At 40.6% G+C, this 26,857-nt stretch overlaps 1 protein-coding gene across 1 annotated transcript; it reads right to left on the reverse strand.

Moving 5' to 3' along the window:
• Positions 1–1,401: 1,401 nt before the first annotated feature.
• On the reverse strand, positions 1,402–20,308 carry RAB12 (RAB12, member RAS oncogene family). Its single transcript, XM_035125254.3, has 6 exons — positions 19,966–20,308; positions 15,472–15,532; positions 5,619–5,757; positions 4,255–4,344; positions 3,659–3,763; positions 1,402–2,844 (listed from the first exon to the last, which is right to left on the reverse strand). The coding sequence occupies exons 1-6, from the start codon at positions 20,204–20,206 to the stop codon at positions 2,731–2,733; spliced, it is 750 nt and encodes a 249-aa protein (XP_034981145.1). The 5' UTR covers positions 20,207–20,308; the 3' UTR covers positions 1,402–2,730.
• Between the last annotated feature and the right edge of the window lie 6,549 nt (positions 20,309–26,857).

Raw genomic sequence — 26,857 nt, forward strand, 5'->3', positions numbered from 1 at the left:
ATTATTAGTATTACAGTGGTACCTCTGGTTGTGACTGGGATCCGTTCCGGAGGCCCATTCACAACATGAAAAGGCCGCATCCTGAAGCGCTGAATCTGTGCATGCGTGTGACACAATTTGGTACTTCTGAGCATGCACAAAGCACGATCTAGCGCTTCTGTACATGTGCACGCACCGAACCCAGAAGTAACCCATTCCAGGACTTGCGGGTTGGGAACAGGACGCAACCTGAAAAGACGTAACCCACAGTGGACGTAACATGAGGTATGACTGTATTATGAGGATTGCGCTGTCACTTGGGAGATGATATCCTTTTCTTCTTTAGGACAGGAAATTAACAAACTGGAGAAAATGGCAATATTCATTATCTAAAGCTATAGGGAAATGTCTATGTATAAAGAAAGGGCTGTGTGATCAAGCTTGTCCATAAGTCACTTTTTATAATGCTATGTCAGAAGACACAAACTGACATAAGTAGGAGAAAATGTAACTTCAGTGGAAATCAGGTCATCCCCTCAAGTTCTTTCGATAATAAGAGATTGACAAACACCTTGCTTAGATGTACAAGTTCCTGATAAGATATAAGCATTTATCTACAGTTGTTTTCTTACATTTTTATTCAAGAACTGAAAGCAAAAAAACAGACTTTAAAATACAGGAAAATCACCTAAATATTTTTCAAGTTTAAACTTACTGTCCAATAGGTTCCTTTCCACTGTTATTGCCCACAGCATTATTACAAGCCCTACCAGTGTTACAAAAATGGCAAACTTCGCCTGGCCAGTACTGTATGATATTTTGTGTGAGAAGAATGACATTTGTATAGGCACGTTGTGGTAGAAGAAATAAGTATACATTTCAATTGTGCATCTTTTATTAGTTGAAACTAAAATGATCCAAAGAGGTATACCAAGATCAGTAGAAATAGCATATATTTAACTGCAACCAATTACTTAACATTCTTAGTTCCTCCCTGAAACCTGAGGTCAAAATACCAGGAAAGCCAGTGGAACCCACTGCTGGTCAGACTAATTGCTTAGTATATAGAACAGAGGCTCAGGCACTGAAAAATAAAGAGGAGGCAATTTGGAGTTTGAAAGCCAGCAACTCTTATTTTATGTTCCATGAGTCATCACTAGTTTTGCTACGGCCTGCTGAGATACTTTCAAAAAGCAAGTCTTACTGGCGATATAGGATGCAAGTCTGACTGGGACTACAGTCCTAATCATTTACTGGAAGCAACTTTTGCTTCCTAATAAACATGCTTAGGATTATGCTAGAAGTCAACACATCCAGTCCTGTTTTTATAAACTAGAAAGTCACTTTAAAAAAAATTCTCCTAAAATTGTCCTTTTTGGCCAACATTTGATTTTTGGCATTCTAATAAGAGATGCAGTTCCATTGTCATTCATAAATACAAAATTTTATTGGCACATCATTAGTTTAGAACGACAATGCTTTTCAATACCACAACATTTAGGACACATCAAGTTATTCCAATATGTAGCTACTGGTTTACCACAGCTAAACTATACAGTGCAGTTTTAATAAAAGATATACCAGAAAGATATGGTTCACAAACTGATTCAGACTAAAAAAATCCTTTAGTACAGCATATTTGATGGGAATAAGCTCACCTATTAGAAAAGAGTATATTGTAACAAAGATGTCTCCCCAATTTGTTCACACAAATACATATATATGAGACAGGAAATGTCTTGTCCTAAAAATGATTTAAAAAAAGAATGTGTCTAGGACAGCAGCAATGCCTTATATATATATATCTATCTATTTTAGGTTTCAAATATATCTCTGTTTTTTGTATCTTACAGAACCCGATTGCTAGCTAATTTATATTTGAGGAAACTAACTGTGCAAGTTGGCAATTCATTCTTTATAAACTGCACAGAATGTAGTTCCTCCGCACGCGCACACGCATACACACAAATGACCTAGCATAAAAAATAATAAATAATAAAGAATTGCCGGAAATGTCAATTGTGTGTTCGGGGCTCAATGCACTGAATCCTGCTACTATACGATCCATTCATTTCAATGATGCTTGCATAGAACCACATATACAAGCCCCATTGAAATGAATGGTTTGCGTATAGCACCAATACTTTGCAAATTTCATTCTCAGGCTACAATCCTAGGCATACTTACCTGGGAGTGAGCCCTCTTAAACACAGTAGGTCTCACTTCTGAGCAGTCATATATAGGATTGTGCTGTCAGTCATTTTAAAATGCTACAGTAAACACTTTTATTTTGAATTTGCAAGTGGGAAACAATGCTTCTTAAGAAAGCTTTAGAAAGTCAAAAGTTTAAAAATTATTTTAGAAAAAGCTAGCAAAGCACCATATACTAGGAGAGATTCTGTTTATATCAAGGACCATTACAACATTTATGTTCAGAATAAGGGAAGTATGGATTTAATTTCTTACATCCTAGGTTTGGGAGTGCTGTGTTTCCCAGCCAAATGTACAATATTTATAGCACTGGGAAAGAGGAGTGAAAAACCACTTGTGGGAAGGGCAATACTTAACCAGCTACAGCTGAATCCTACCCAGGCTTGCATATTTACAAATTAAGAGTATAGCTCTGACTCTGAATCAAAGTGCAACAAGGAACTGCCACATGATTGTAGTGCAGAGTCGGACAGGTGCTGCCTGCCCCCCCCGCCTTTCCCTCCTCCCACTTATCATTTGCACACTGGATGAAGCAGCTGGTCAGCAACAACGGACATGAGGTCTTGGAGGCGGCAGTTCTGGTGGAATTTCTGGCTCTGGTTGTAGGGACAGGATACTGTTGGACAATTCATTTCTTATAATATCCAAAGGCATCTTAAAATGGGGGGAAAAATCCTGTTGTAAGCAATGTCCTGCACAGAATGTTATAGAGTCTAACACAGTCCAATGGTATAACCTAGAAATATAAGCATTGCCACCTAACCTGAATTATGTGACCTAAATTCAGATCCTGGCATAATATTCATAATTAATTACATTAATAGGGCAAATACAGTGGTACCTCAGTTTAAGTACACAATTGGTTCCGGAAGTCTGTACTTAACCTGAAGTGAACGTTCCCATTGAAAGCAATGGAAAGTGGATTAATCCGCTCCAGACAGGTCCGCGGAGTACTTAAACTGAAAGTACTCAAACCGAGGTATGACTGTAATACCCATAAAGCTCCATCATTCAATTTTAACACATATAGCTCTGCTAAATCAAGTATCAGCTTTTTCTATTAACAAACTATCATTACTGATAGAAGTTAAAAGCAGCAGATTTTATCTGGATTGTGCCTGCTACGTTTTGGTGAGCTTATTGGTCAGTAGCATGAAATTTTGTCCTTTACTCCTAGCCTCACAACAACGAAACAAAACAACCCATCATGCTAAAATCAAACTATACAACCTCATTCCCTCATTGAAGCAAGAAGAATTACTGGAGCTGTTACACTGATACCAATTCCCATTTAAAGGAGTATTAAGTACCATACATATGAAAGCAATGCAAAGTATTCTGCTGAAAAACTGGTTGTAGCAAATAGCCCAAAAGGTGCACTCTAGAAACTGATTTTTTTAAAGAAACATTAACACAGTACTTTAAATAATCAACAGTCCCATTAACTTGCAGTATGGAAGCATTTTACCTTTTTTAGAATGTCATCAACCAGTTTCAGAAATATTTCATCCACATTAAAATTATCCTTGGCACTGGCTTCACAAAACCGCATCCCAGTTATCTGCTGTGCAAACTGATGGGGAAAATTAAGAAATCATGACATTTTTAGTCTGGCTCAAGGAAATTTCATTTGATCAAAAGTATATTTAGTTCCATAATAAGTATATTTAGTTCCATAATAATACTAGTACATTAGGATGAAATTAAACAACAATGAACAAATGCAAAATAAGTTTGAGAATTAATTTAAATATTCTGACTTGGATCTTATGATAAATAGGAAGATAAGCCAGTTCAAAGATAAAGAAGTTAACAGAAGGAATTTTTCCCATGCTTTCCTCCTCACTGGAATCCCCAAAAAGTCAGGAGAGGGGGTGGTGCTTCTGAACTTTTAAAGAAAATGAATTAAGATTATAGTAAAAAGGTTCCAAGGCATGAAGTTACCCAACATTAAAATTAAGATCAAAATGAATGTAATGTTAAGGTTCTGCACCATTCACACTTCCACAGAAGTAATTTCCTATTTCCATCAATGTCTGTTAATTTTGTTTCACCTTCACTTACTTTTTCTCCCTGTTGCCGACTGATCTCTCTGTCCACTTCACAGTCTAACTTATTTCCAACCAGTAGTAGCTCAGCATCTTCTGAGGCATACTGGGGGGTGGGGGGTGGAAAGAAGAAACACCAAAGCATAAAATTGCATGTTTCCACTAGCTTAGGCCTTTTGCTTTTAAATTTCATATTGGTAAAAATGAAGTCATTCAGTCAATACATTCATAACAGTTCTAGGCTGTTAAGCTACTTGTTAAGGCAGTCTTGATCATTTCTCCTTTAGTTTAGGCTTCACTCTACCAGTACAATTTAGTAACTTCTTGATTGAGAACTGTTGGACTGTGCAACCTCCTGTAACAAATACTGCATTACTGCTGAATAATGTTAGAAATGAATACATTGGTACCTCAGTTTAAGTACACAATTGGTTCCGGAAGTCTGTACCTAACCTGAAGTGTACTTAACCTGAAGCGAACTTTCCCATTGAAAGTAATGGAAAGTGGATTAATCCGTTCCAGACGGGTCCGCGGAGTACTTAAACTGAATGTACTCAAACCGAAGCGTACTTAAACCGAGGTATGACTGTATAATCCTTATGTTGCACTGTGACCATAATGGTTTACATTGTTTCTAGTGTCTGAATACAGCAATTTCAACTCAAAAATTTGGCAGGATTCACCATAAGGTCTCAGGGTCAGTCACAGCAATTTAAAATAAAACAAAACACAGTTGACAACAATTTAGTCACAACAATAGGGTGGGTGCTACCGGTAAAAATATAAACCTCAAGTGTCAAAGGCCAGGTTATAAAGGTGTATAGACTATCATATACGGCAAATGCACAGCTGAGGCAAACATTTTTGTTTCAATTCTCATATATTATTAGGTAGGAAACAGCTGCTGATTTAGTGCTAACCCTTGTTCAATAAGCCACCCCCTCTCACACCCACTGCTAACATTTTCAGCTTTGTGCTACCAGTTGGTGTTTAGGTCTAGAGCTCTAAAGCAGAGAAACACAGAGGTGGCTTGATGAGCTATGTATGTGGTGATGCAATGAATAAGAGACCACAAAGCTGCCTCAGCACTGCAATTAACCAACACTCATGAGTTTAGAAAAGTGGCCATATATCTACTATAATGAATTCTCTGGACCAGGCATAGGCAAACTCCAGCCCTCCAGATGTTTGGGACTACAATTCCCATCATTCCTGACCACTGGTCCCATTAGCTTGGGATGATGGGAATTGTAGTCCCAAGCATCTGGAGGGCCAGAGTTTGCCTATGCCTGCGCTGGAGTGTACTGCTACCATGCAATTTGACTTTATTCCTGTAAGTATCAAAACCACTATTGCTTATTTTGAGAGACTGAAACTTACCTTGTCAATCATTTTCATCCATTTTGGCAAATCATCAAATGTCTCCTTCTTCGTGATATCATACACCAATATAATACCCTTGGCACTTCTGTAATAAGCTGAGGTAATGCTGTTGAATCTTTCCTGACCTGCTGTGTCCCTGAGAAGCAGCAGGAGCAAATATTGGTATAACAATTTTATAACTTCACAAACTGCAATTACAAATTCCGACATTGCAAATTTCTACTGCAATAAAGTCCATATATTGAATCTGTATCTTACTCCACCAAACAAGTAAGAACCACCACCAGTTTTATGAGGCATTTGTCTAAGAAAAGTAGATGAACTCACAAGGAAGAAAAATAGCTCTTGGTAGGATTAAAAAACCCCGAATGAAACGTGCAAAGAGTTATCAGCACTTCCACTTTTACCACATACAGTTTTAGCAAGTATATTCAACTGTCAGGGTGAAATAATTCATGCATGCAATGGCTCTGTTCACATGTCAAAGTAAACCATACTTAATGATTCCCCAAACAGGGGATCATGGCTTGCTTTGCTCAAACAAACTGTGATTGGTAAGACAAGAAAAAAACTTGGCTAAACATCCTGGTTTGTCTGGAGTGCAACAAACCACTATCCGTATGTTGGATAGAAAGCTAAGCCAGAGATTCTGGTTTGTTGTTCCTACTTGTGATGTGTTAGAGAAGGAACAAAGTGGGAGCTACCTGTGTGTTCATAGTAAGCCATTAACCATGCTTTACTATGATGCATGAATGTGAACAATGTAATGATCACTGGGACAGGAGCAAGTCATTTACTGCCATTTACTGTTTGTCTTAAAAACTAAACCAAATGCACATGGATATATCTATGATCTCTCTCAAGACTGCTTATAAATATATAGCAAAACTAAGTTTCCAAGACAAGACCCCAACATCCTACAGCCACACTTAATGTGAGCCTGCCAGACAAGTCACATACAACACAATAATTTCAAAAGTATGTGATCCTAAATCATCTATATATATAAAAATGTAAAAAAGACATGTTGGTGTGTTTCCACTTTTCACTAAAACTGCTTGACCGAGTGAGGTGAAATTTTAACACAACATCACATGCGAATGTCCGAAGGATACAGAAAGTTTGCTAAGACAGATGTCACACCTCCGCCAGGTAAAACCCCCCAAAAACCCTGTTCCAGAACGCACCACTCAGCCAAAAGTGCCTGCTGGGAAAAGAACCATGTTACAAATCAGCGCCCTCTAGCAGCGGCTACACTGGTACTGCACCTATAAAACCTTCCCTCTCAACAGCACCTTGGCTCCTGTTTACATACTAGGCCGAAGCCTTTACAGACTAGGCCGAATGGAGGCACTGGCTCCCTGGGTGGGGGTTGGGGGGGAGGAGGGGATGGGATAGGTCAGGACACGGTGGGACCAGTCACAGGGATGAGCCGGGGGTGGGGGGAGAAGGGGGCGTGATAGGTCATGGGTCGGGACAGAGAGGGGGGAATCACAGGGATAAACCGGGGGGTGGGAGGAGGGGGGAATTTACAGGGATAAGCCAGGGGAGGGGGCGGGATACGTCATGGATCGGCACAGGGTGGGGGAAATCACAGGGATGAGCCACAGCAATGCATGGCAGGGCCAGCTAGTTAGTTTTAAAACACATTGCTGTGTTAAAAGAGATTAAACATTACAGGAACATGTAGTCTCTTAGTTCTGATGGTGGGGGAAAGTTATCTCATCTGAGAGGGGAGAAAGAAAGGCTGCCCCCAGCTGGGCAAAGTAGCCAGTGTGACATCACTTCCACATCCCTTCATTTGGCAGTGTAAGGTAGTGATGCAACCATACCAGCTGCATTTACTCATAAGTCCAATGATAAAGAAGATGCATTGAATTTAAGAAGGTTGTTGACAAGCTAGAACACCTGCAGACGAAGGCAACAAAGATGATCAAGAGTCTGGAAATTAAGCCTTATGAGGATTGCTTGAAGGAGCTGGGTATCTTTAGCCTGGAGAAGAGGAGACTGAGAGGAGATATGGTAGCCATCTTCAAATATCTTAAGGGCTGTCACATGGAAGAGGGAGCATGCTTGTTTTCTCCTGCTCTTGAAAGTAGGACTTGAGTCAATGGCTTCAAGTTACAAGAAAGAAGATTCCAACTAAACATTTTGGGGGGAAACTTTCTAACAGTAAGAGCTGTTCAATAAGTGGAATGGACTCCCACATGAGGTGGTAGACTATCCTTCCTTGGAAGTACAGTGGTACCTTGGGTTACAGATGCTTGAGGTTACAGACTCTGCTAACCCAGAAATAGTAACTTGGGTTAAGAACTTTGCTTCAGGATGAGAACAAAAATCGCATGGTGGTGGTGCGGCGACAGCGGGAGGCTCCATTAGCTAAAGTGGTACCTCAGGTTAAGAACAGTTTCAGGTTAAGAATGGACCTCCAGAACGAATTAAGTTCTTAACCCAAAGTACCACTGTATTTAAGCAGAGGTTGGATGGCCATCTGTCATGGTGCTTTAGCTGAGATTTCTGCATTGCAGGGGGTTGGATAAGATGACCTTTGTCTCCCTTCCAAGTCTAAGATTCTATGATTCTAATAAATGTTTATGTTCCACTGTACCTCAACCCCAAACATTTTTTCACAATTAAGTCTCACTGGGTTCATGGGTTTATAATTCAAACACTGCTCAAAATTTTTGAAATGTTTTCATCATCATCATCATCATCATCATCATTAGGGATGAGCTTCTAAAAGTTTATTTATATAAAAGTAGTACAATAGACTGCATAGGGAACAGAATATTTTGATTATCAACAACATGCAGAGAAAGAAATAATAACTGCCTTTCTGTTCACCACACAATTTTAAGTTTGTCAGAAGCAGCTAGCTGAAAAAGACTCCATAGCTGCAATGTACAAGTTAATAATAAGTTTACCACAGCAACACTGGTCTGGTTTGCATGTCACACGAAGACAAACCATGGTTTAGCATAAATGTGCAGGCTCCTAGAGAAGAGATCCCCCGTTGTTCTGCTGCATAGATAATCGGTAGCTTAGCATGTTGTCCGAATCCAGACTCATTGCTTAGATCTCTCCAGACTAACCCCAAGCTGTAACCAAGATTTGTCCTATGGTTTATAGCTGGTAGCTTGTCTGAGAGAGCCAAACCATGAGCCCGGATTTGGATAACATGCTAAGCCAAACTGGATCAGTACAAAAGCAAAACAATCAGGAAGGAGCAAAGCAGCTGGAATCTCCTCTCTGGCAGATGGCACACATTCACACTAAGCATGGTTTGGTTTAACATGACATGCAATCCTAGTCACTAAGTCACTAAGAGGACAGAATTAAAGTTGCTCCTAAAGTTCTTTATTTAAACAAATGCAATTATGCCAGATCTTCATTTAAAAGAAAGAAACATTGGATCTTCTTTCAAGTTTGTCAGTATTAAGAGAACAATGATGTATTTGCTTTCTACGCATTAAAATAAAAAAACTAATAGACACCATAGTCTCTCTCACTGAGCACTGGATGCAACTTTAAAATCAGTGCTTGCAATATTACAGGTAAACACACATAACTGTATGGAGTACATGGTTTCTCACATGTAAAGTATAATCTAAATCAGGCATCCCCAAACTTCGGCCCTCCAGATGTTTTGGACTACAATTCCCATATTCCCTGACCACTGGTCCTGTTAGCTAGGGATCATGGGAGTTGTAGGCCAAAACATCTGGAGGGCCGCAGTTTGGGGATGCCTGATCTAAATGATTTACAGACCCAATCTTGCTAACCTCAGAAAAAATGCACTGTAAGGAACTTATCAAAATGCACTTGGGAGAATTACATATTCAGTCTCCATCCCTACGTGTGACAAGTTTCCTTTCTGCTTTCCGAAGTATGTTTTCTGGTTCTTTGAAGTTCTAAGAGTACCTGATGGTCACAAACTGAAAAAAACTGCACTGGGCAAAAAGCAAATACTATTCTTTCTTAGAAAAAGCTTCTAATTAACAGCCAGTTCTTTGTTTTTTTTCATGCAACAAGATTTCCATTTCTGTCACACTCAGAACCATAGAATGACTGCCATGGAGAGGGTCAGTGTGATGTAGCTTTGAGTACAAAGGGCTCAGAGGTACAATGAAAAGAAATTAACATAGTGTGGAGAATTTTAAATATAAGAATGTTCTGTTAAAAAACTGTTCAGTTTGTAAGCAAACAGAATGAGAAAAAACTGGCAACTTACTTCTAACTGGAGCTCAGAATATATATATTTGGGGGGTATCTCAGATGGCAGCTTGCCAAGAAATAGTTATGCTGGTACTAAAGAGGTGGTGATGTGTCTTGTGATGTTTTCTGTTATGACAACTAGCAGAACTCAGCTTTTAGAAGGTCATTAAAATTTAGAAAGTCAAGCTGTGGTAGGTCATTTAGAAGATATTCCAATTGAACGCACTGGTTCAACGAGATGCAGAGAGCCTTGTAACCGATTAGCAGTTTCTGACAGAACAGAATGGAAGGGCAAGCACAGCACCGTTTTGAGAGGAACTGAGGAAGAGACTCAGAAGAGGTTGAAAGCAAGTATGAAGAGAGGATGGTGCTGAGCAATATCTGCCCTGCCAGAGGAAGCAGCCAGAGCTGTGCTGAAACTTGAGAGGTCCTTATGTCTTCACATGGCCATTTAAGAAGAAACCAAGACACAGAGCTGAAGACTAAAGCTGAGAAGGTCTGAGAGAAAAGAAAGAGACATACTCCAGCATTGCTCCTCCAGGGGAGCTGAAGCCACATACAGTGGTACCTTGACATCCGAATGACTCGAGTTCCGAAGGTTTCGACTTCCGAAGTCGACAACCCCAGAAGTCTCTTCGCTGCGCGTGCGTTCTAAGCCTGCGCAGAAGTGGCACGCACGGTCGGCACACACGCAGAAGCGCGAAATCGCGCTTCACGCATTCACAGAACAGGCGCTTCGGCAACCGAAGACTTCAACTTACGAAGACGGCCGCAGAACGGATCATCTTCGTAAGTTGAGGTACCACTGTAGTCCATTAGTAGAGGCTGCTTAAAAGTAGCAAGGCCCTGGCTCTGGGTAAAGTCCTCAGTGAAGCCTGTAAGGTATATGGGAGTAAAGAGACTCTTGACCAGAGGGAAGACTTTAGGTGAAGATTAAAGGCAACTGCATATTTATTTAGATTAAGATAATTAGGGCAAGTTAATAAGCATTTCAAAGCACATAAAAGCTCTATTTTATATTAAAGCGGCAAAGAATCCTATTATATTATTAAAAAATAAATTAGTATACTGTATATCTATTTGCTCTTTAAATATAAGTCTGTTGGTCTGTTCATCCCATGGCTAAAACCAGCTTGTGTGTGTGTGTAGAGGTATGTAAAATATGACTAAAGGAATTATTTGGTTATAAAAGGGATAAGGAAAGCAGGTTATTTTTTATGAATTTGTTTTAATAGTTTATACACCACTTAATATCAGAGTTTCTGTATCTTAGATTTCTGTGGCAGGGATCCTACAGGTGATAGATATAGGTGGGTTCTTATACCTAGACGTAATATAAAAAATAAAATAGAAAGGCCAAGTGGGGCCAGAGTGATGGAATGAGATAAGCCAGGGTTGGTACAGCTTCCACACTTAACACTGCCTTTCCTTGGTTCCTTCTTCCCAGCATAGCTGGGAAATACTTTTGCTACTGCAGCTTCAGAAAATTTTCAAGATAGGCATGACATGCCTATAACAATGGCTTTATTCTCCACATCCTAAGAGGGGTTCAAGGTGCTGAAGGCTTCCCCCCTCATGCCAAATATATCTCCTTACGGCCAAAGCTCAGCAACACTGTGTGCAGGATTCACCTAATGATCACTGTCAGCAGAATAATAGATTCCTGGCAATAGATTCCTGGCAATGCAGGAATCTTTGGCCAACCTGGTGCTTGAACCCATGACCCTGAGTTTAAAAATAGACTTGTTAAATGCATTCACATGTTTATTGTTTTGTCTAGTGCGGCCATTGGGCTACCAGTAAAGTTTCATGGATACTTTGCTTGTACAGTGGTGCCTCGCTTAACGAATGCCCTGCTTAACGAAATTTCCGCTTAACGAAAGGATTTTTCGAGCGGAGCTTGCCTCGCTAGACGAATGCGTTTTACGAAAAATTCGTCTAGCGAATCGCGGTTTCCCATAGGAATGCATTGAAATTCAATTAATGCGTTCCTAAAGGCAAAAAAAAAAAATATCAATCCATTCCTATGTGATTCGCTAGACTAATTTTTCGCTATAAGAAAAGACCTGTGGAATGAATTAATTTCGTCTAGCGAGGCACCACTGTATTGTATGCCAAGTATCACTTCAGCTTGCAAACACAGCAAGTCTAAAAATTGCAAGGTAACACTTTTCTAGTCCACATCATAATAAGGAACATGGAAAGAAGGAGACTGTTATATGCAACTAAGTCTTCTCCTCCTCAAGACCCAACTTCTAACAAGGTGACATAGCAAGCCAACCCTTAAGTTCTGTTCCTAAGTATGGAGTTTATTCATTCTTTGTATACACTGAGCCCTGTTCTGGAGGATCGTGCAACTTCAAGAGCACCTTTTCAGAGGGCAACCATTTTTATTTTAGACTTATCTTTGGAAATATTTTTCCACTTAAAACTTTCATATATATTTCACAATTTGCATGTACAAAAAGGAATAATCACTGAACTCCACTTGAGCACTTCAAATTGAAGGAAAAACATGCATGTAGGATGTCAACATGGGAATGTAAATGACACATTGTCTTGATGTACACTTAGCAGAGAACATCTCACTCCTAGAGATATCCTGAAGGAATGACATGGGAAATGAACATCTCACAAAAAGCTTTAAAAATATGTGGGCATGCTTAATATGTAAATGAAAACACTTGAACACACACTTTAACTCTAGACTTTGTGGCATCAGTATTTTGTGACAAAGGGAAACTGGAAAGGAAACACCAAACATCCAGCAATAGACACAGGGCCACTTCAAATGGATTATTTTCCTACATGGATAATGCATGCACAAAAGCAAACTTGCACACAATAATTCATACTACATATACTTTCCACAGCATTTCCTACATAAGTTCCAATGGCATAGGAAAAGGTCATCTTTGAGTGGCCCTTATATTCAAAATTTGTGAATTTCTCAAATGCTGAAGAGAAAAGTACAAGTTCATTTTTTTCAGGTAGTGTTCAATTAGATAATCAAAACTGAAACAATTTAAGAAATATTCAAGATGTAGAAGTGCCTGGTTTGTTTTTATAGCAACGAGAACATAAGCATGGCAGCATGGATTCTTTTACAGCCTCTGCATGATCCCAACAGCTGATTTAAGTTCTTAGAAAAGCTAGGCAATGCAAACAACTAATTTAAAATAGGTCCATGACTCCCTGTTTTTTTTTGGGGGGGGTGAAGCCAATGAGATTATTATAGTGGTAAACGTTTGTGAGAGATGCTGAGATCAAACAAAATTTAAAATTAGAGAAAAATGAATAAATGTTAAGCTACATTTGTATAGTAGCCAATAAAGCAACATTTTAATTGTCAATAATGTATTGTAATTTATAGGAATTTTACATCTGAAAGGGATTTCAAAAGTCATTCCCCTACTGATGCAGGAAATTCACTACCATAGCACCCCAGAAACGTGGGTATTTAGCCTCTGTTGAAAAAGTCTAACAAAGCAGAGTTTGCTATCTTCCAAGGCAGCCTATTTCACTGTCAGACCACTTGTATTGTCAGTAAGTAGTTCCTAATATTTGGGGGAAAAAATCCGTTTCTCCTAATCTGAACTAACTGGTTCAAGTCCTAGGGTCCTTCCCTCTGGACATAGCTGCCAAGTTTTCCCTTTTCTCGCGAGGAAGCCTATTCAGCATAATGGAAAATCCCTTAAAAAAGGGGATAACTTGGCAGCTATGCCTCTGGAGCAACAGAAAATAATTCTTCTCCATCATCTATGTAACAGCTCTTCAAATATTTGAAGAAGGCTAACATGTCACTTCTTAGCAATCTCTACTTTGGGCTAAAAATGCCCAACTCCTTTAACCTTTCATCAGGAATTGAACTCTAGATTTATCTTGACTCAAAAAATCTTACAAATAACCAATCCAATATATTTATATACTGTAGGTGTGAAACACTCTAACTCTAGGACTTTCCCCATTCATTCCACCGGACACAGATCATTGCACAGACATTCAACCTGTGTTCATTTGCTTTCTCCAACAAATGTAGTATGCAAAAGCTCTGTGTGCATAAGAGTGCACAAAGTACTCCTTGGTGGGAATAACATCTTTAATAAATATTTTTGCTTACTTAAAATGTAGGAAATCTTTGATGCATCACAATCTCCATGGAGTGCTATCCTGTTAAGTAATATCCTTTTGACAGTTTTTTAAAAAAATTAATCTCAATTTATGGAGAATAATCAATGTCAGAACAATTGGCTCCTGTTAGGCATCCAAGTACATAGTTACATGTGACGAATACTCATTGAAATAAATAGGATGAATTTATTTTACTTAGGGCAGAATTTCAGGTGTCTTATCAGGACTTGTATTTATTTTAAAAAACAACAACACTGAATCTAAGGAGATTGCAGTAATTATTATTTTCACACCCAAAGATATTGGCACATTGAAATACTACATTACCTCGTATCGGCTTCAGTAGGCCCTGGCTAAACATCATGCTGGCTCAAGTACCATTCTGTGGCCATAGGATTCCAGATGGGGACACAGATGAGGAATGAAGTCATGCCAGTAACTTTCAAGTATTAGGTAACAGATGATACGAAAGATGCAACAGCAAATAACTCAGATGGAAGCAAGACAAACACATGGTGCGACAAACAGAGCTGATGGTGACCTGCCAAGAGGAGTTAGTAAACTGAATTCACTGCATCTATGCAAGAGTTAAACACTATCAGATTAGATCAGCGTTGCCATTTGAACAGCCACAGTCTAATTTTTCTACTACAAGTTATAGCAAATCTAGTAAGTTATCGCTAATGCATGAAGTATTATTAATACACTAGGATAAAGCCATTAGCTATCTTACTTACTTAGGACTGTTAAGCATAGGTGGTTTATCTCATCACAACAGCAATTTGTATCACACTACTATGTATACTTTTATAGCATGGATGAATAGCACAGAAACTACTTCTGAAAATACTTCCCTTATTCTTTGGATCCTAAAGCAATATATAACCCTGTTTTCATATATATATTTTCATTAGTATCACTAACGGTCTTTAGAGCAAGCCTAATTTTCCTCATTTCAATTTTGGTGATGTCTGGATCAAATATTTAAGCACCAAGATCTCCAAATGCCATGGACTTCCCCAACTGGCACCTTTAAAGTAACATGCGAATTTTAAGATTATATAATGATTTGACATGCTGAAAGACAAAAAATCTGGTGTATGTGAAGCTAATAAAAAGTATAGGAATTAATTTAATGAAACAGCCCAAAAACGGACTGGTAGTTCTTGTTAGAAATGCATACTGAAAATATTAAAATAGACTGTCTTCTTCTCATTGACCTTATATAAGCTGCTCTGGGAGCCTTTTCAACTGAACAACAACATAAAAATGCTTAAATAAATAAAAACTGTAGGGTACATCACTTGATTCCACCCCACAAACATTACCTTATAAATTTGATGCCTATTGCTATAGCTGTGTGAGGGAAAGGGAAAGGAGCAGTAGGTATATTAAAGCTAAGTTGTCTTATAACAGTTAATCATATTAGAAAAGCATATTAAAACCATGCTAGAACACAAAACTTTAAAACATTCTGCTGGTTTTGGTTATTATTTTTACTTACCAGATTTGTAATCTAATTTTCTTTCCTCTTAGCTCTACTGTTTTGATTTTAAAATCAACACCTATAAATAAAATACAGTAAACAAAAAAAGGAGGAATAAGCAGTAAAAGCAACACAGGTATGATTTAGTTTAATTTAGTACCTGTTCTTATTTAAGCAACGTAAGAAGGACTTGTACCACTTAAAGAGGCAAGACGGAGACAATGGACAGATATTTCTTATAAGCACTCCACATGAACTTATCTAGCATGCTACCACCAAAAATATTTTCAACAAGGGGAAAGGTTGGGTTTTTTTAAATTATTCAATTATTTTCTAGGAACCACCAGATGTTCTATTTTTTTAAAAAGGATCACCATCAGTTATTGCATCTTAATAGTTCTGTTTGCTTCAGCCTTGCTATCTGGTGTGGAGATTTAGCTAGAGAAGTTAAACATGTCCAACCTCTACCTAAAGGAATATTTTAAAAAGTTCCGCCCCGGGCATTGGCAGGGGTTGCTACGCCACTGACATTGGTGAAGTATGTATATAGGTATATCAGCTTCTGTTATACACATTTCATTGCATGATAGCACAATGGCTTTTCTGTTTTTATACTGTAAACCACCTGTGACCCTCAGATGGTATAGAAATTTAATAAATTTAATAAATAAACAATAAATTTACTCCTGCATAATATTTTAGAAACTACATTAGAAAATTAGTTTATTTAAAAATGATATCATTCATTAAATTTTATGTCCCAAGCTAGGCAACTGGGAAGTGGTAGGGGAAGGAGAGAGAAAAGAGGGTAAGTTTGGTCCAGTCACTTTTCAACTGGATACAATTTTCTTACTGATTGTCCTATGTTTCATAATATTGCAGTAGAGCTAAGCAACTCAAAGATATGCCACTATTGATGGGTTCAGAGAGCTCAGTGCTTTTTGATATATACTAGAATGACATCTATCACATAAATATAACTTCAGTGTAACTATTTTTCAGGCAGCCTGGAAAAAAACCTTCAAATCCTGTAACTTTTTAACTTTCTCTCTTATACTTTTCACAACTCTAACACACTCACAATCTCAAATATAACACAGAGCAGAAGCTTATGGTCCAGTCAGAAGTAAAGTTTCAATCTTAAAATGACATCAAAAACACCTACTTGTTTTGTTTCTTCCGATCCTATTTCAGCTGTTTACAGCTTGACAGCTGATCTCTCTCATTACCAAAGGAACACTCATCTACTAAACTTAGCTCTACCCATTAGTTCATTTTTCATTTTATTAAATCTCACAGATGGCTCCATTTTGAATAAAGGCTGCTCAGTCCTTTCCATGGCGCAATATGTATATAATACACTTAAAGTAAGGTGCCTTAAAGAATTGGTTGCCTGCTTATTCAAAAACAATTGTATGTTCCTTTTCTATACAACCTAGATTCTGAACATGAACCCTTATCAGAAACAATTGTCAAGAGTCGTAAACAGCTAATTTCTTAGTTATTAAAATTGCTGGATAGCCTTTGACCTCACCCAGAACTTCAAGGAAGGGGGAATGCTTCAACTGAAGATGATAGGAGGCGCTCTTCGTTATCTGAAATCTTGTTGTTTCAGATAAATGTTTGGCTAGCTTTTTTGTGAGCCACTTGCTATTTTTAGTTGATTGAAATGGAATAAAGCCAGCAGAACAATTGTATTTTTTGTCCATAAGCCATTTTAAGTGTTTTGGTAAGGTGACTCAGAAATGTTGTAAAATTAAGATATAGTGGTAGTTATCCCTGTTTTTAAGTATATGTTGTTCTTTCAGAGTTTCTGTAAAATCATTATACTGTAAATGTTTTCTAAATTCTCTACATGGTATGGCTGCTTTGGAGAACACCTATACTGGTTTATCCCACAATACACACCCGTGTGTATTTACAGAAACATGGTTTATACCTGAAACTCCTGGCTTCATATGACCCAGCAAGGAGCACAGAGAAAATTAATGATTGCTGTACTCCAGATTCTGGGGGATATCTTACACATTTTTACTTTAAGAAACAATTGGGTTAACAGCCCAAACCAGAAGTCCCATGTCCTGTTCTGTGATTACCAGTCACCATGCACTGACTTCTGTAATCCTTGCTTCCAGTTTCTAAAATTAGCACACATATTGTTGCTTTGTTGTTTAGTCGTGTCCGACTCTTCGTGACCCCATGGACCATAGCACGCCAGGCACTCCTGTCTTCCACTGCCTCCCGCAGTTTGGTCAAACTCATGTTCGTAGCATATTGTTGCTAGTAAGTTACTATTATATGCAACTAAAACGGCAATCCTGTATTCACCTAGAAATTACTCCCATTGAACCTAATAAGGCTTAGTAAGGAGTAAACATATATAGAACTGAATTGTAAGTACTGGTAATCAGTAATTACATCATCATCTTATTGCAATTAAATGTTATTTAAATTACAAACAAATTCTATATTAAATTGAGATATTCCTTTGGTTGACAACATGAATAGAGAAAACTCCCATAAGGGAATTTTAGAACCAGAGTGCCATACATTAACATTAATGTAATATGCAGAGAACAGTATCTAATAGCTGAAGCTTTCCTTTCCCTTGTACAGTAACATTTAATTTGTTTGGACACGCAGGAGCTAGAAAATGAACTTAAAGCTCTGCTTATCTCTATTAAAACATTACACCACAATGATAAGCAGAATACCAATTAATGTCATAAGTTTAGTAGAATACCAGGGCTTCTTTAGAACTCAAGGCACTGGACAACCCTATAAACCAGGGGTGGGGAACTTGTGGCCCTGAAGCTCTTGCTGGCTATGCTAGCTGGGACTGATAGGAGCTGGAGTCCAGCAACAGTTAGAGGGACATATGTTCCCTTCCTTGCTATAAGCATTCACACAATGAATAGCCTCACTAATCGAGGAGATTTAACTGCTGCAAGATTGTAGCACTGTAGGTCAATAAATCTTAATAAAGGATGCAGGTGGATTTAAGTAGCATTGCAGAAGATTTAATAAAGATTGTACCAGCCATCTTAACATCCAAGAAACTACTTTTAAGTTGTTCCTTTGTAACTGTTAGATGTCCAGCTGTAGCATATTATACATTTTATGTTCCACAAGAACAGCTCAAGTTCAATAGTAAAGCATTTCCTTTTCATACAGGAGGTCCCAAGTTTAATCCCTAATATATCCAGATAGTGCTAGGAATGTCTGCTGTCTGAAACCTTGGAGAGTCACTGCTTGTTAGTGTAGACAAGGTCAGACCATTTCTCTATCTAGCTCAGTACTGTGTACAGCAGCCTCTCTCAACCTTGGGTTGCTAGATGTTGTTGGACTACCACTCCCATCATCCCTGGCTGCTGCCCCCCCCCCCATACTACACTTTGGGAAGCACTGCACTAGATTATAGATGTGTTCATACTGGGACCAATTCTGTGAAATAATAACTATCAAGAGTTTCCATAAAAAGTAGTTGAACTAAGTAACTGAAGGATTGTTTGTGGACTAATAGCAATGCAGTTACCACTGAAGGAGACCGTCTTGCTATTACTGTCATATATTTAGCTTTTGTTTACCACCACTAAGAAGGTGTTGGAGAGATGAGGTAACACTGTATAATCAGAGTTACTTTCATCTCAAATGAAAGGGAAGAGTCTCCCCTATCACCCTGGGTCAGGGGCAGATCCTGGGTAATAAACAAAGACTCTCCCATCAGATCAACAAAACAGCAACGTCATGAGTGAGAACAGATAAACATTTTCTAATAATTAAACACTCCCCAAACTGAGAAGCTACTAGTAATAAATTAATCTGATGATGGGATACTTCTTCCTCCCTCATCACTTTAGCATTCTCGCAAGATAACTGGCTCTTTACTCCAACAATGCAAATAGAATGTGTGCTTCTCATGCAAATATAACTGGAGGTAGTTTTAATAATACAAGTTTATCTTTGTCATCCCAGTAAAGGGCAGGAAAAGACTATTCACTCCCCGCCCTGAGAGGAAAGGAAAGAGCACTTCATCCCTAAAGGATATGACACACACACACACACACACACACAGAGAGAGAGAGAGAGAGAGAGAGAGAGAGAGAGAGAGAGAGAGAGAGAGAGAGAGAGAGAGAGAGAGAGAGAGAGATTCACCTGAACAAACAATAGCAGCATTGTACAGTACAGTAATTCCCAGCTCAACCTTACTATGGGGCTGCTTGCAGTTTCGAAGGAAACAGGAATTTCACACGGACCGCAAAGTTATGGATGCGGCCCGGGTGTTTTAAGAGGCGTCTTCACAACCAACGGGGTGAGGAAATGGGGTGGGTTAAAGAACCCCAGATAGTCCCAAGCACGAATCTAAGACCCAGGCTTAGAGAGCCACCCTAATTTTTAAAATACGATTTGTAACGCCCCACTCCACCCTATCCACGACGCACCCGCTTCCCCCTTAAAGTCCCCTCCTCGCCGGCCCCTTCTCCTCGGCCCCGCCGACGGGCCTCACCGTACCTACGGTGGACTTGCAGGCCTCGCAGAAGGTGTCGTCCGTGAAGCGCTCCATCAGGCTGGTCTTGCCGACGCCCCGCGAGCCGATGATGATCACCTGCAGCTTGAAGTCGGCCGGGCGCGGCGGCTGCTTCCTGCGGCGGCCCTGAGGCCCTGAGAGCGCAGGGGAGCCGCCGGCCGAGCCCAGCCCGCCGCCGCCGCCGAGCCCCGGCCCCCTCCGCTGCAGCCCAGAGCCCGGCTCCATCCACTCATGCGGCTGGCGAGCCCCGCTGCCCACCGCCCACTGCTTCAGTCAGGGCCCGGCCCTAGGCCCGGCTGCCCTCGCCCACTACGTCTTCTCCCGGTCGGAGGAGGAGGAGGACCGGGGCTCCAGTTAGTCTGCGCCGCGGCCACCCGGATGACGAGCAAGAAGCTGCGAGCCAGAGACGCCCCGAGTCACACGGAGGGAGGCAGCGCCCTCTGCGGCGGAGGAGGACTCGGCGCGGTCACCTTGAGGGGGAAAGCGGCCCGGCTATCGGCTTCAGAGGAGGAAAGCCGCCGCCGCCGCCGCCGCCGGGCCCTGAGACTGGCGCGCTTTCCCTGACCAAGCGCCTGCCTCGTTGCGCAAGGCCGCAGCAAGGAGGAGCTGCACCCGCAGCGGCGTCACGGGATGAAATTTAATGGGTGCAGCAGCTATCGCAGGGATACAGCGAGGGCACAGTTTTCGCCTGTTGAATTCCTGACCTTTCGCACATCTTTTCTGAGCCCTGTTAAAAACAAGAAGAACGACAACTAAGGCGGTCACTCCCGTTTTTAGACAAAGCATCGCCGGCCTCTCACATCAGGCGTTTCGCATTGTGAGTGGGAAAGAAGGGAGATTGCTATCATGGCACCTATATACTGTACAGTACTGTATATGCAAGAGAGCAGGTTAATTGAGCATATATATTAATCGGTGGTGTCTTTTTAACTCATGAAAAGATTTTTTAGTCTTAAAAAACAAGCGGCAACCCTAATAAATAACCTTTCCTTCTTTTCAAGCATCCCCTTATCTATGCTTCTAATAGCAGCTTGAGCTTGGGCTGCATTAAGATGCACAGCCAGAGTCAACCCACACGCACACTTAGGCAGCAGCCTCAGATGGCAGTGGAGTGGCCCCCCACGGCCCCCCACCTGATACCACTCTTGCAGAGCCTCATACCCACCCACATCACAGGGGCAGCAGTGTGGCATTTTGCCTCAGGAGCCAAAATGCCTTGGGCGACCCGTGATCACACCTAAGATCCACTATAACCCATGCAGTGTAGGCCCATATATTGTTATGAAGTGGGGGGATGGAGAGAGAGATTCCACCAAACCCAATAAATCAATGAATGTCAAACTTTAGCTAATATTTGGGACACTGAAGGGGAAAATGCAGGCTGTAGCAGTTCTCCCAAAATGTGCCATAGGAAATCCCTAGGTTTAGCCTTTGCAAACTAGCCTGGCTGGGCTGGTTGAATGTAGGCCATTATGAAACAAAGTGCTCAGGTCTGCAAAACAGAAGTTAGAATCATAGAATCATAGAGTTGGAAGAGACCACAAGGGCCATCCAGTCCAACCCCCTGCCGAGCAGGAAACACCATCAAAGCATTCTTGACATATGCCTGTCAATCCTCTGCTTAAAGACCTCCAAAGAAGGAGACTCCACCACACTCCTTGGTAGCAAATTCCACTGCCGAACAGCTCTTACTGTCAGGAAGTTCTTCCTGATGTTTAGGTGGAATCTTCTTTCTTGTAGTTTGAATCCATTGCTCCATGTCCGCTTCTCTGGAGCAGCAGAAAACAACCTTTCTCCCTCCTCTATATGATATCCTTTTATATATTTGAACATGACTATCATATCACACCTTAACCTTCTCTTCTCCAGGCTAAACAGCTCAGGCGACTTTGTGTGAGGTGACAGGAACAAAGTATTGTTTTATAGGAGGCTTGTGGTGTGCTGTGAAGAAGAAGGAGAACAAAGGGCAGACCACCATGAGCTGCTGGCTGGAGGGGGCTGCACTAAGAGACCCAGAGCCATGGCTGCCTGCTGCTGTAGACCCAAGCTTACTGAAGCCATGAGAGGGATGATGAGAGACACTATTGGGGTATAATGTTCTGCACCCCTTCCACTGAAGACTTCCAGGTATTAATATATGTTAATAAAGCATATTTAACTTATATGCAGAATTAATCATGCAAAAGGCTGGACTAGATGAATCCCAAGCCGAAATTAAGATTGCCGGAAGAAATATCAACAACCTCAGATATGCAGATGACACAACCTTGATGGCAGAAAGTGAGGAGGAATTAAAGAACCTTTTAATGAGGATGAAAGAGGGGAGCGCAAAATATGGTCTGAAGGTCAACATCAAAAAAACTAAGATCATGGCCACTGGTCCCATTACCTCCTGGCAAATAGAAGGGGAAGAAATGGAGGCAGTGAGAGATTTTACTTTCCTGGGCTCCTTGATCACTGCAGATGGTGACAGCAGTCACGATATTAAAAGACGCCTGCTTCTTGGGAGAAAAGCAATGACAAACCTAGACAGCATCTTAAAAAATAGAGACATCACCTTGCCAACAAAGGTCCATATAGTTAAAGCTATGGTTTTCCCAGTAGTGATGTATGGAAGTGAGAGCTGGACCACAAAGAAGGCTGATTGCCGAAGAATTGATGCTTTTGAATTTTGGTGCTGGAAGAGACTCTTGAGAGTCCCATGGACTGCAAGAAGATCAAACCTATCCATTCTGAAGGAAATCAGCCCTGAGTGCTCACTGGAAGGACAGATTGTGAAGCTGAGGCTCCAATACTTTGGCCACCTCATGAGAAGAGAAGACTCCCTGGAAAAGACCCTGATGTTGGGAAAGATGGAGGGCACAAGGAGAAGGGGACGACAGAGGACGAGATGGCTGGACAGTGTTCTTGAAGCTACAAACATGAGTTTGACCAAACTGCGGGAGGCAGTGGAAGACAGGAGTGCCTGGCGTGCTATGGTCTATGGGGTCACAAAGAGTCGGACACGACTAAACGACTAAACAACAATAATAAAGCATATTACTTAAAGATACTAGCTTCTGCTGTTCCTTTACCTTCCCAACGAATATACAATGCTGGGTAAGCACCTGGAACCTACGGTAGAATCTTGCACCGCTTATGGAGATTGGGGTAGCATGTAACAATATGTTTACTCCGAAGCAAGTCAAATTCCCAGGAACTGCATGGAATTGCAGCCTTAAGCTAATATTGGAATAAGTGGGACCTGCAACCAAACCTTGCTATGTATCCTTGTTGTTGTTTAGTCGTTTAGTCGTGTCCGACTCTTCGTGACCCCATGTATCCTTACTGCCTACCATATGTGCTCTTCTTAAGTGCTCCTGCCAGCTACTCATGCCCCTTCCAGGACACAATCAGCACTGCGGGCTGGAAGTTCCCCATCTATGCTATAAGTTGTTAGAGCAGAGGTTCTTAACCCTATGGGTCCATGGATAGGCTTCAAGGGGTCTGTAACCAGGCAGAAAATAGATAAATTTCAATGCAACTAAATGAATTGTATGCAAAATCTTGTATGTTTTTATGTGCAGTTGTCTGGGGAGGGGCTCCATGGTTTTCATCAAATTCTCAAAGGGGCCTGTGACCCAAAACAAGGTTAGAAACCATTGCGTTAGAGTCTCAAGGAGCAAGTGCCTTCCCCATTTCCAGGGCTACTAAACATGTTCATACCTCAGTGGACTATTATGAACATTTCCTCCTCCCAGAATTTTTTATTTTATTAAAAAAAACCTTTTCTAAATCTCAGCATTCTGTCAAGCATGTTGATATTTCCATCTTATTTCTTAGTGGCCATGTTTTGTATATAATCATGCAGACACTCACCTTCTGATCTCGTCGGAAGCCACCCAGAGTGGCTGGGGCAACATAGTCAAATGGGTGGGGGAAGAAGAAGAAGATACATTAAGGTATCTTAAGGTATATATTTCTCTATTGCTCAATTTAGGTTGATTTATCTGCCTTTTCATAAATATTGTTTAGATGGGAGAAATTAAAAGGTAAAAGATGCAGCAAGTAAGGGCTGGTTGTAATCTATGCCTCCCCTCCTCATTGACTTAATGCCACTGTAACATTCCCTTTAAGGGCAGTTTGCTATGCAGACATTAGCTGATGGTAAAATTTAATTCCAATTAGGTAATTTCTTCACCTCATGTTTTCTCCCAATGAAGCTGCTGTGAAATGTACAAGAGCAGGCTGGACAATTTTTGTGTGTCAGTTTTCACCTGTGCTTCCAGCCTTTACCCCACCCCACCCCACCCCACCCTACCCCGCCACCCCCACCCCCAGCTTCTCCTTTGCTCTTCCATGGAATTCCACATGGAAGGCCACAGAATTAACCTGCAAGACAGATAGTTCAGATTATATTTGTAATTATTTTTCTGGAGAAACAATCAATATGTCAACAGGTTATAAAATATGAATGCTGCTGTTTTCATGACAAATTAAGTCAGTATTTGGCAGCAGTTGAAGACCTGGGGACAAAAGCTGACAGCATGTCTGTAGCTATAAGCGAAAATAACAAAAACATTTGAACTTTTCAAATGCCAAGCCAATAAACAGGATTCAAAAATGACAGCGGAGTAGAGCTCTTCTATTTTTCTGCAATAGAAGCCATCTCTTTTAAATTCTCTCAGACAGTTATAAATCAAGCATCTGAGGGAACAATATAAATAGTGTGATAATATTAACTACAGTGGAACCTCGGTTTATGAACACCTCGGTTTATGAATTTTCGGTTTATGAACGCCACGGACCCATCTGGAACGGATTAATTCATTTTCCATTACTTTCAATGGGAAAGTTTGCTTCAGTTTATGAACGCTTCAGTTTATGAACAGACTTCCGGAACCAATTACACCCATGCTTCAGTTTATGAACGCTTCAGTTTAAGTACTCCGCGGACCCGTCTGGAACGGATTAATCCACTTTCCATTACTTTCAATGGGAAAGTTTGCTTCAGTTTATGAACGCTTACTCCGCGGACCGTCTGGAACGGATTAATTCACTTTCCATTACTTTCAATGGGAAAGTTCGCTTCAGTTTATGAACGCTTCAGTTTATGAACAGACTTCCGGAACCAATTGTGTTCATAAACCGAGGTACCACTGTATACCCATCATAAATTGGAGTTTATATCCTCTGGAAAAAGTATTATGTTTCATCAATGTAGTGTAGTCAAAGAGCATATGGATCTCACTCTTCATTTGCTTGCTTCCATATCCATCTGTCTTTAGAAAATTACCTTCTTGTTGCTGAGTTAACATCCCAAAAATAAACGATTTCTGAGCCTCTGTGGAACTTCTATGGAAATAGCTTTTGTATCAACAAAACTGCTTGCTGCAGCATTCCTAGCTTACTTATCAGATGGCCTGCGTCTAGTACAGTCATACCTTGGGTTGCAAACGTGATCTGTGCAGGAGGCGCGTTTGCAACCCACAGCGGTGCGTCTGCACACATGTGATGCAATTTGGTGCTTATGTGCATGTGCATGATGTCATTTTGCGTTTCAGCGCATGTGCTCCGCGCTGAAACCCAGATATAACCAATTCCGGTACTTCTGGGTTTGGCGCGGAGCGCAACCTGCAAATGTGTAACCCGCAGTGTTCGCAACCTGAGGTATGACTGTACAACAACAGGAGGGGATATTGCAATTAAAATACTTTACCTCTCTGTCACTCAAAAGGATTTATGTTCAGAATCTTTCTAGGGTAATTAGCAAGATGACTGAAGGAGAGCAAGGTAATGGAAGACAAATGTCATTTTCAATAACTTTATTTTTCTCTTATCTACTCAGAGCCTGCCCTATAAAACAATGGTGGGCAAGAGAGTTGATTGCTGTGGATCTCCAACCCATTTCTGTTAGAGTATCCAGTACCTACTGCTTGCTGGGATTCTTGCAAAAATAAAAATGCCAGACTAGCTGAGTCTTGATTGGATCTATTCTAGCTAGACCCTGCTTTTGTTATTAAGCATGCATGTGTGTGAGAGAGAATTACAAACATTCACAATTCTATGTGCATATGGATAGGCTACGGTAGCAAGGCAACATGACTGGTTTTTGTTTCCCAGTGCGAAAACATCAGAAATAGTTGGCCACTAGAGGGAGTATTCCTGCCAACCTAGCAGTTCGAAAGCACGTCAAAATGCAAGTAGATAAATAGGAACCGCTACAGCGGGAAGGTAAACGGCGTTTCCATGTGCTGCTCTGGTTCGCCAGAAGCAGCTTTGTCATGCTGGCCACATGACCTGGAAGCTGTCTTCGGACAAACGCCGGCTCCCTCGGCCAATAATGCGAGATGAGCGCGCAACCCCAGAGTCGGTCACGACTGGACCTAATGGTCAGGGGTCCCTTTACCTTTAGAGGGAGTATAGCTGTTGTTCAATGTAAAATCTGTGAGGTGGAAACTGTGGCAAGGATAAAGTTGTTCAAACTATAATACTGTATCAGTAGTCTTAACAACTTCACCCTTCATACAGTTTTACAGGAAGCTGAGAAATCTGAGGATTATTGGAAACAATGTATTCTGGGGCCCTTCTACACTTAATTGTGCTGTTCCCTTGCCCCAGCTCAGATCACATATAAGGTACACACATGACATCTTTTGCAAAAATGCACATACCTGAACTACCCCTTTGAAACTGCCCCTGCACAACCATCCTTACCTTCCAAGCAAGGCACAGTTGTTAAGGTTGAAATCACACAATTTTATTGTGCACAACATAAAATATATTCAAATTATAAATAAAACGTAAAAACACCCAAAATTGTACAATGTGCTGATATTAATGGCTTATACATCTAGTTTTTCAAGACTGATTTAAAACCAATTTTTCTCAAAGAGC

Source organism: Zootoca vivipara, chromosome 8 (assembly GCF_965207765.1).
Source record: "Zootoca vivipara chromosome 8, rZooViv2.hap1.1, whole genome shotgun sequence".
Taxonomy (NCBI): Eukaryota; Metazoa; Chordata; class Lepidosauria; order Squamata; family Lacertidae; genus Zootoca; species Zootoca vivipara.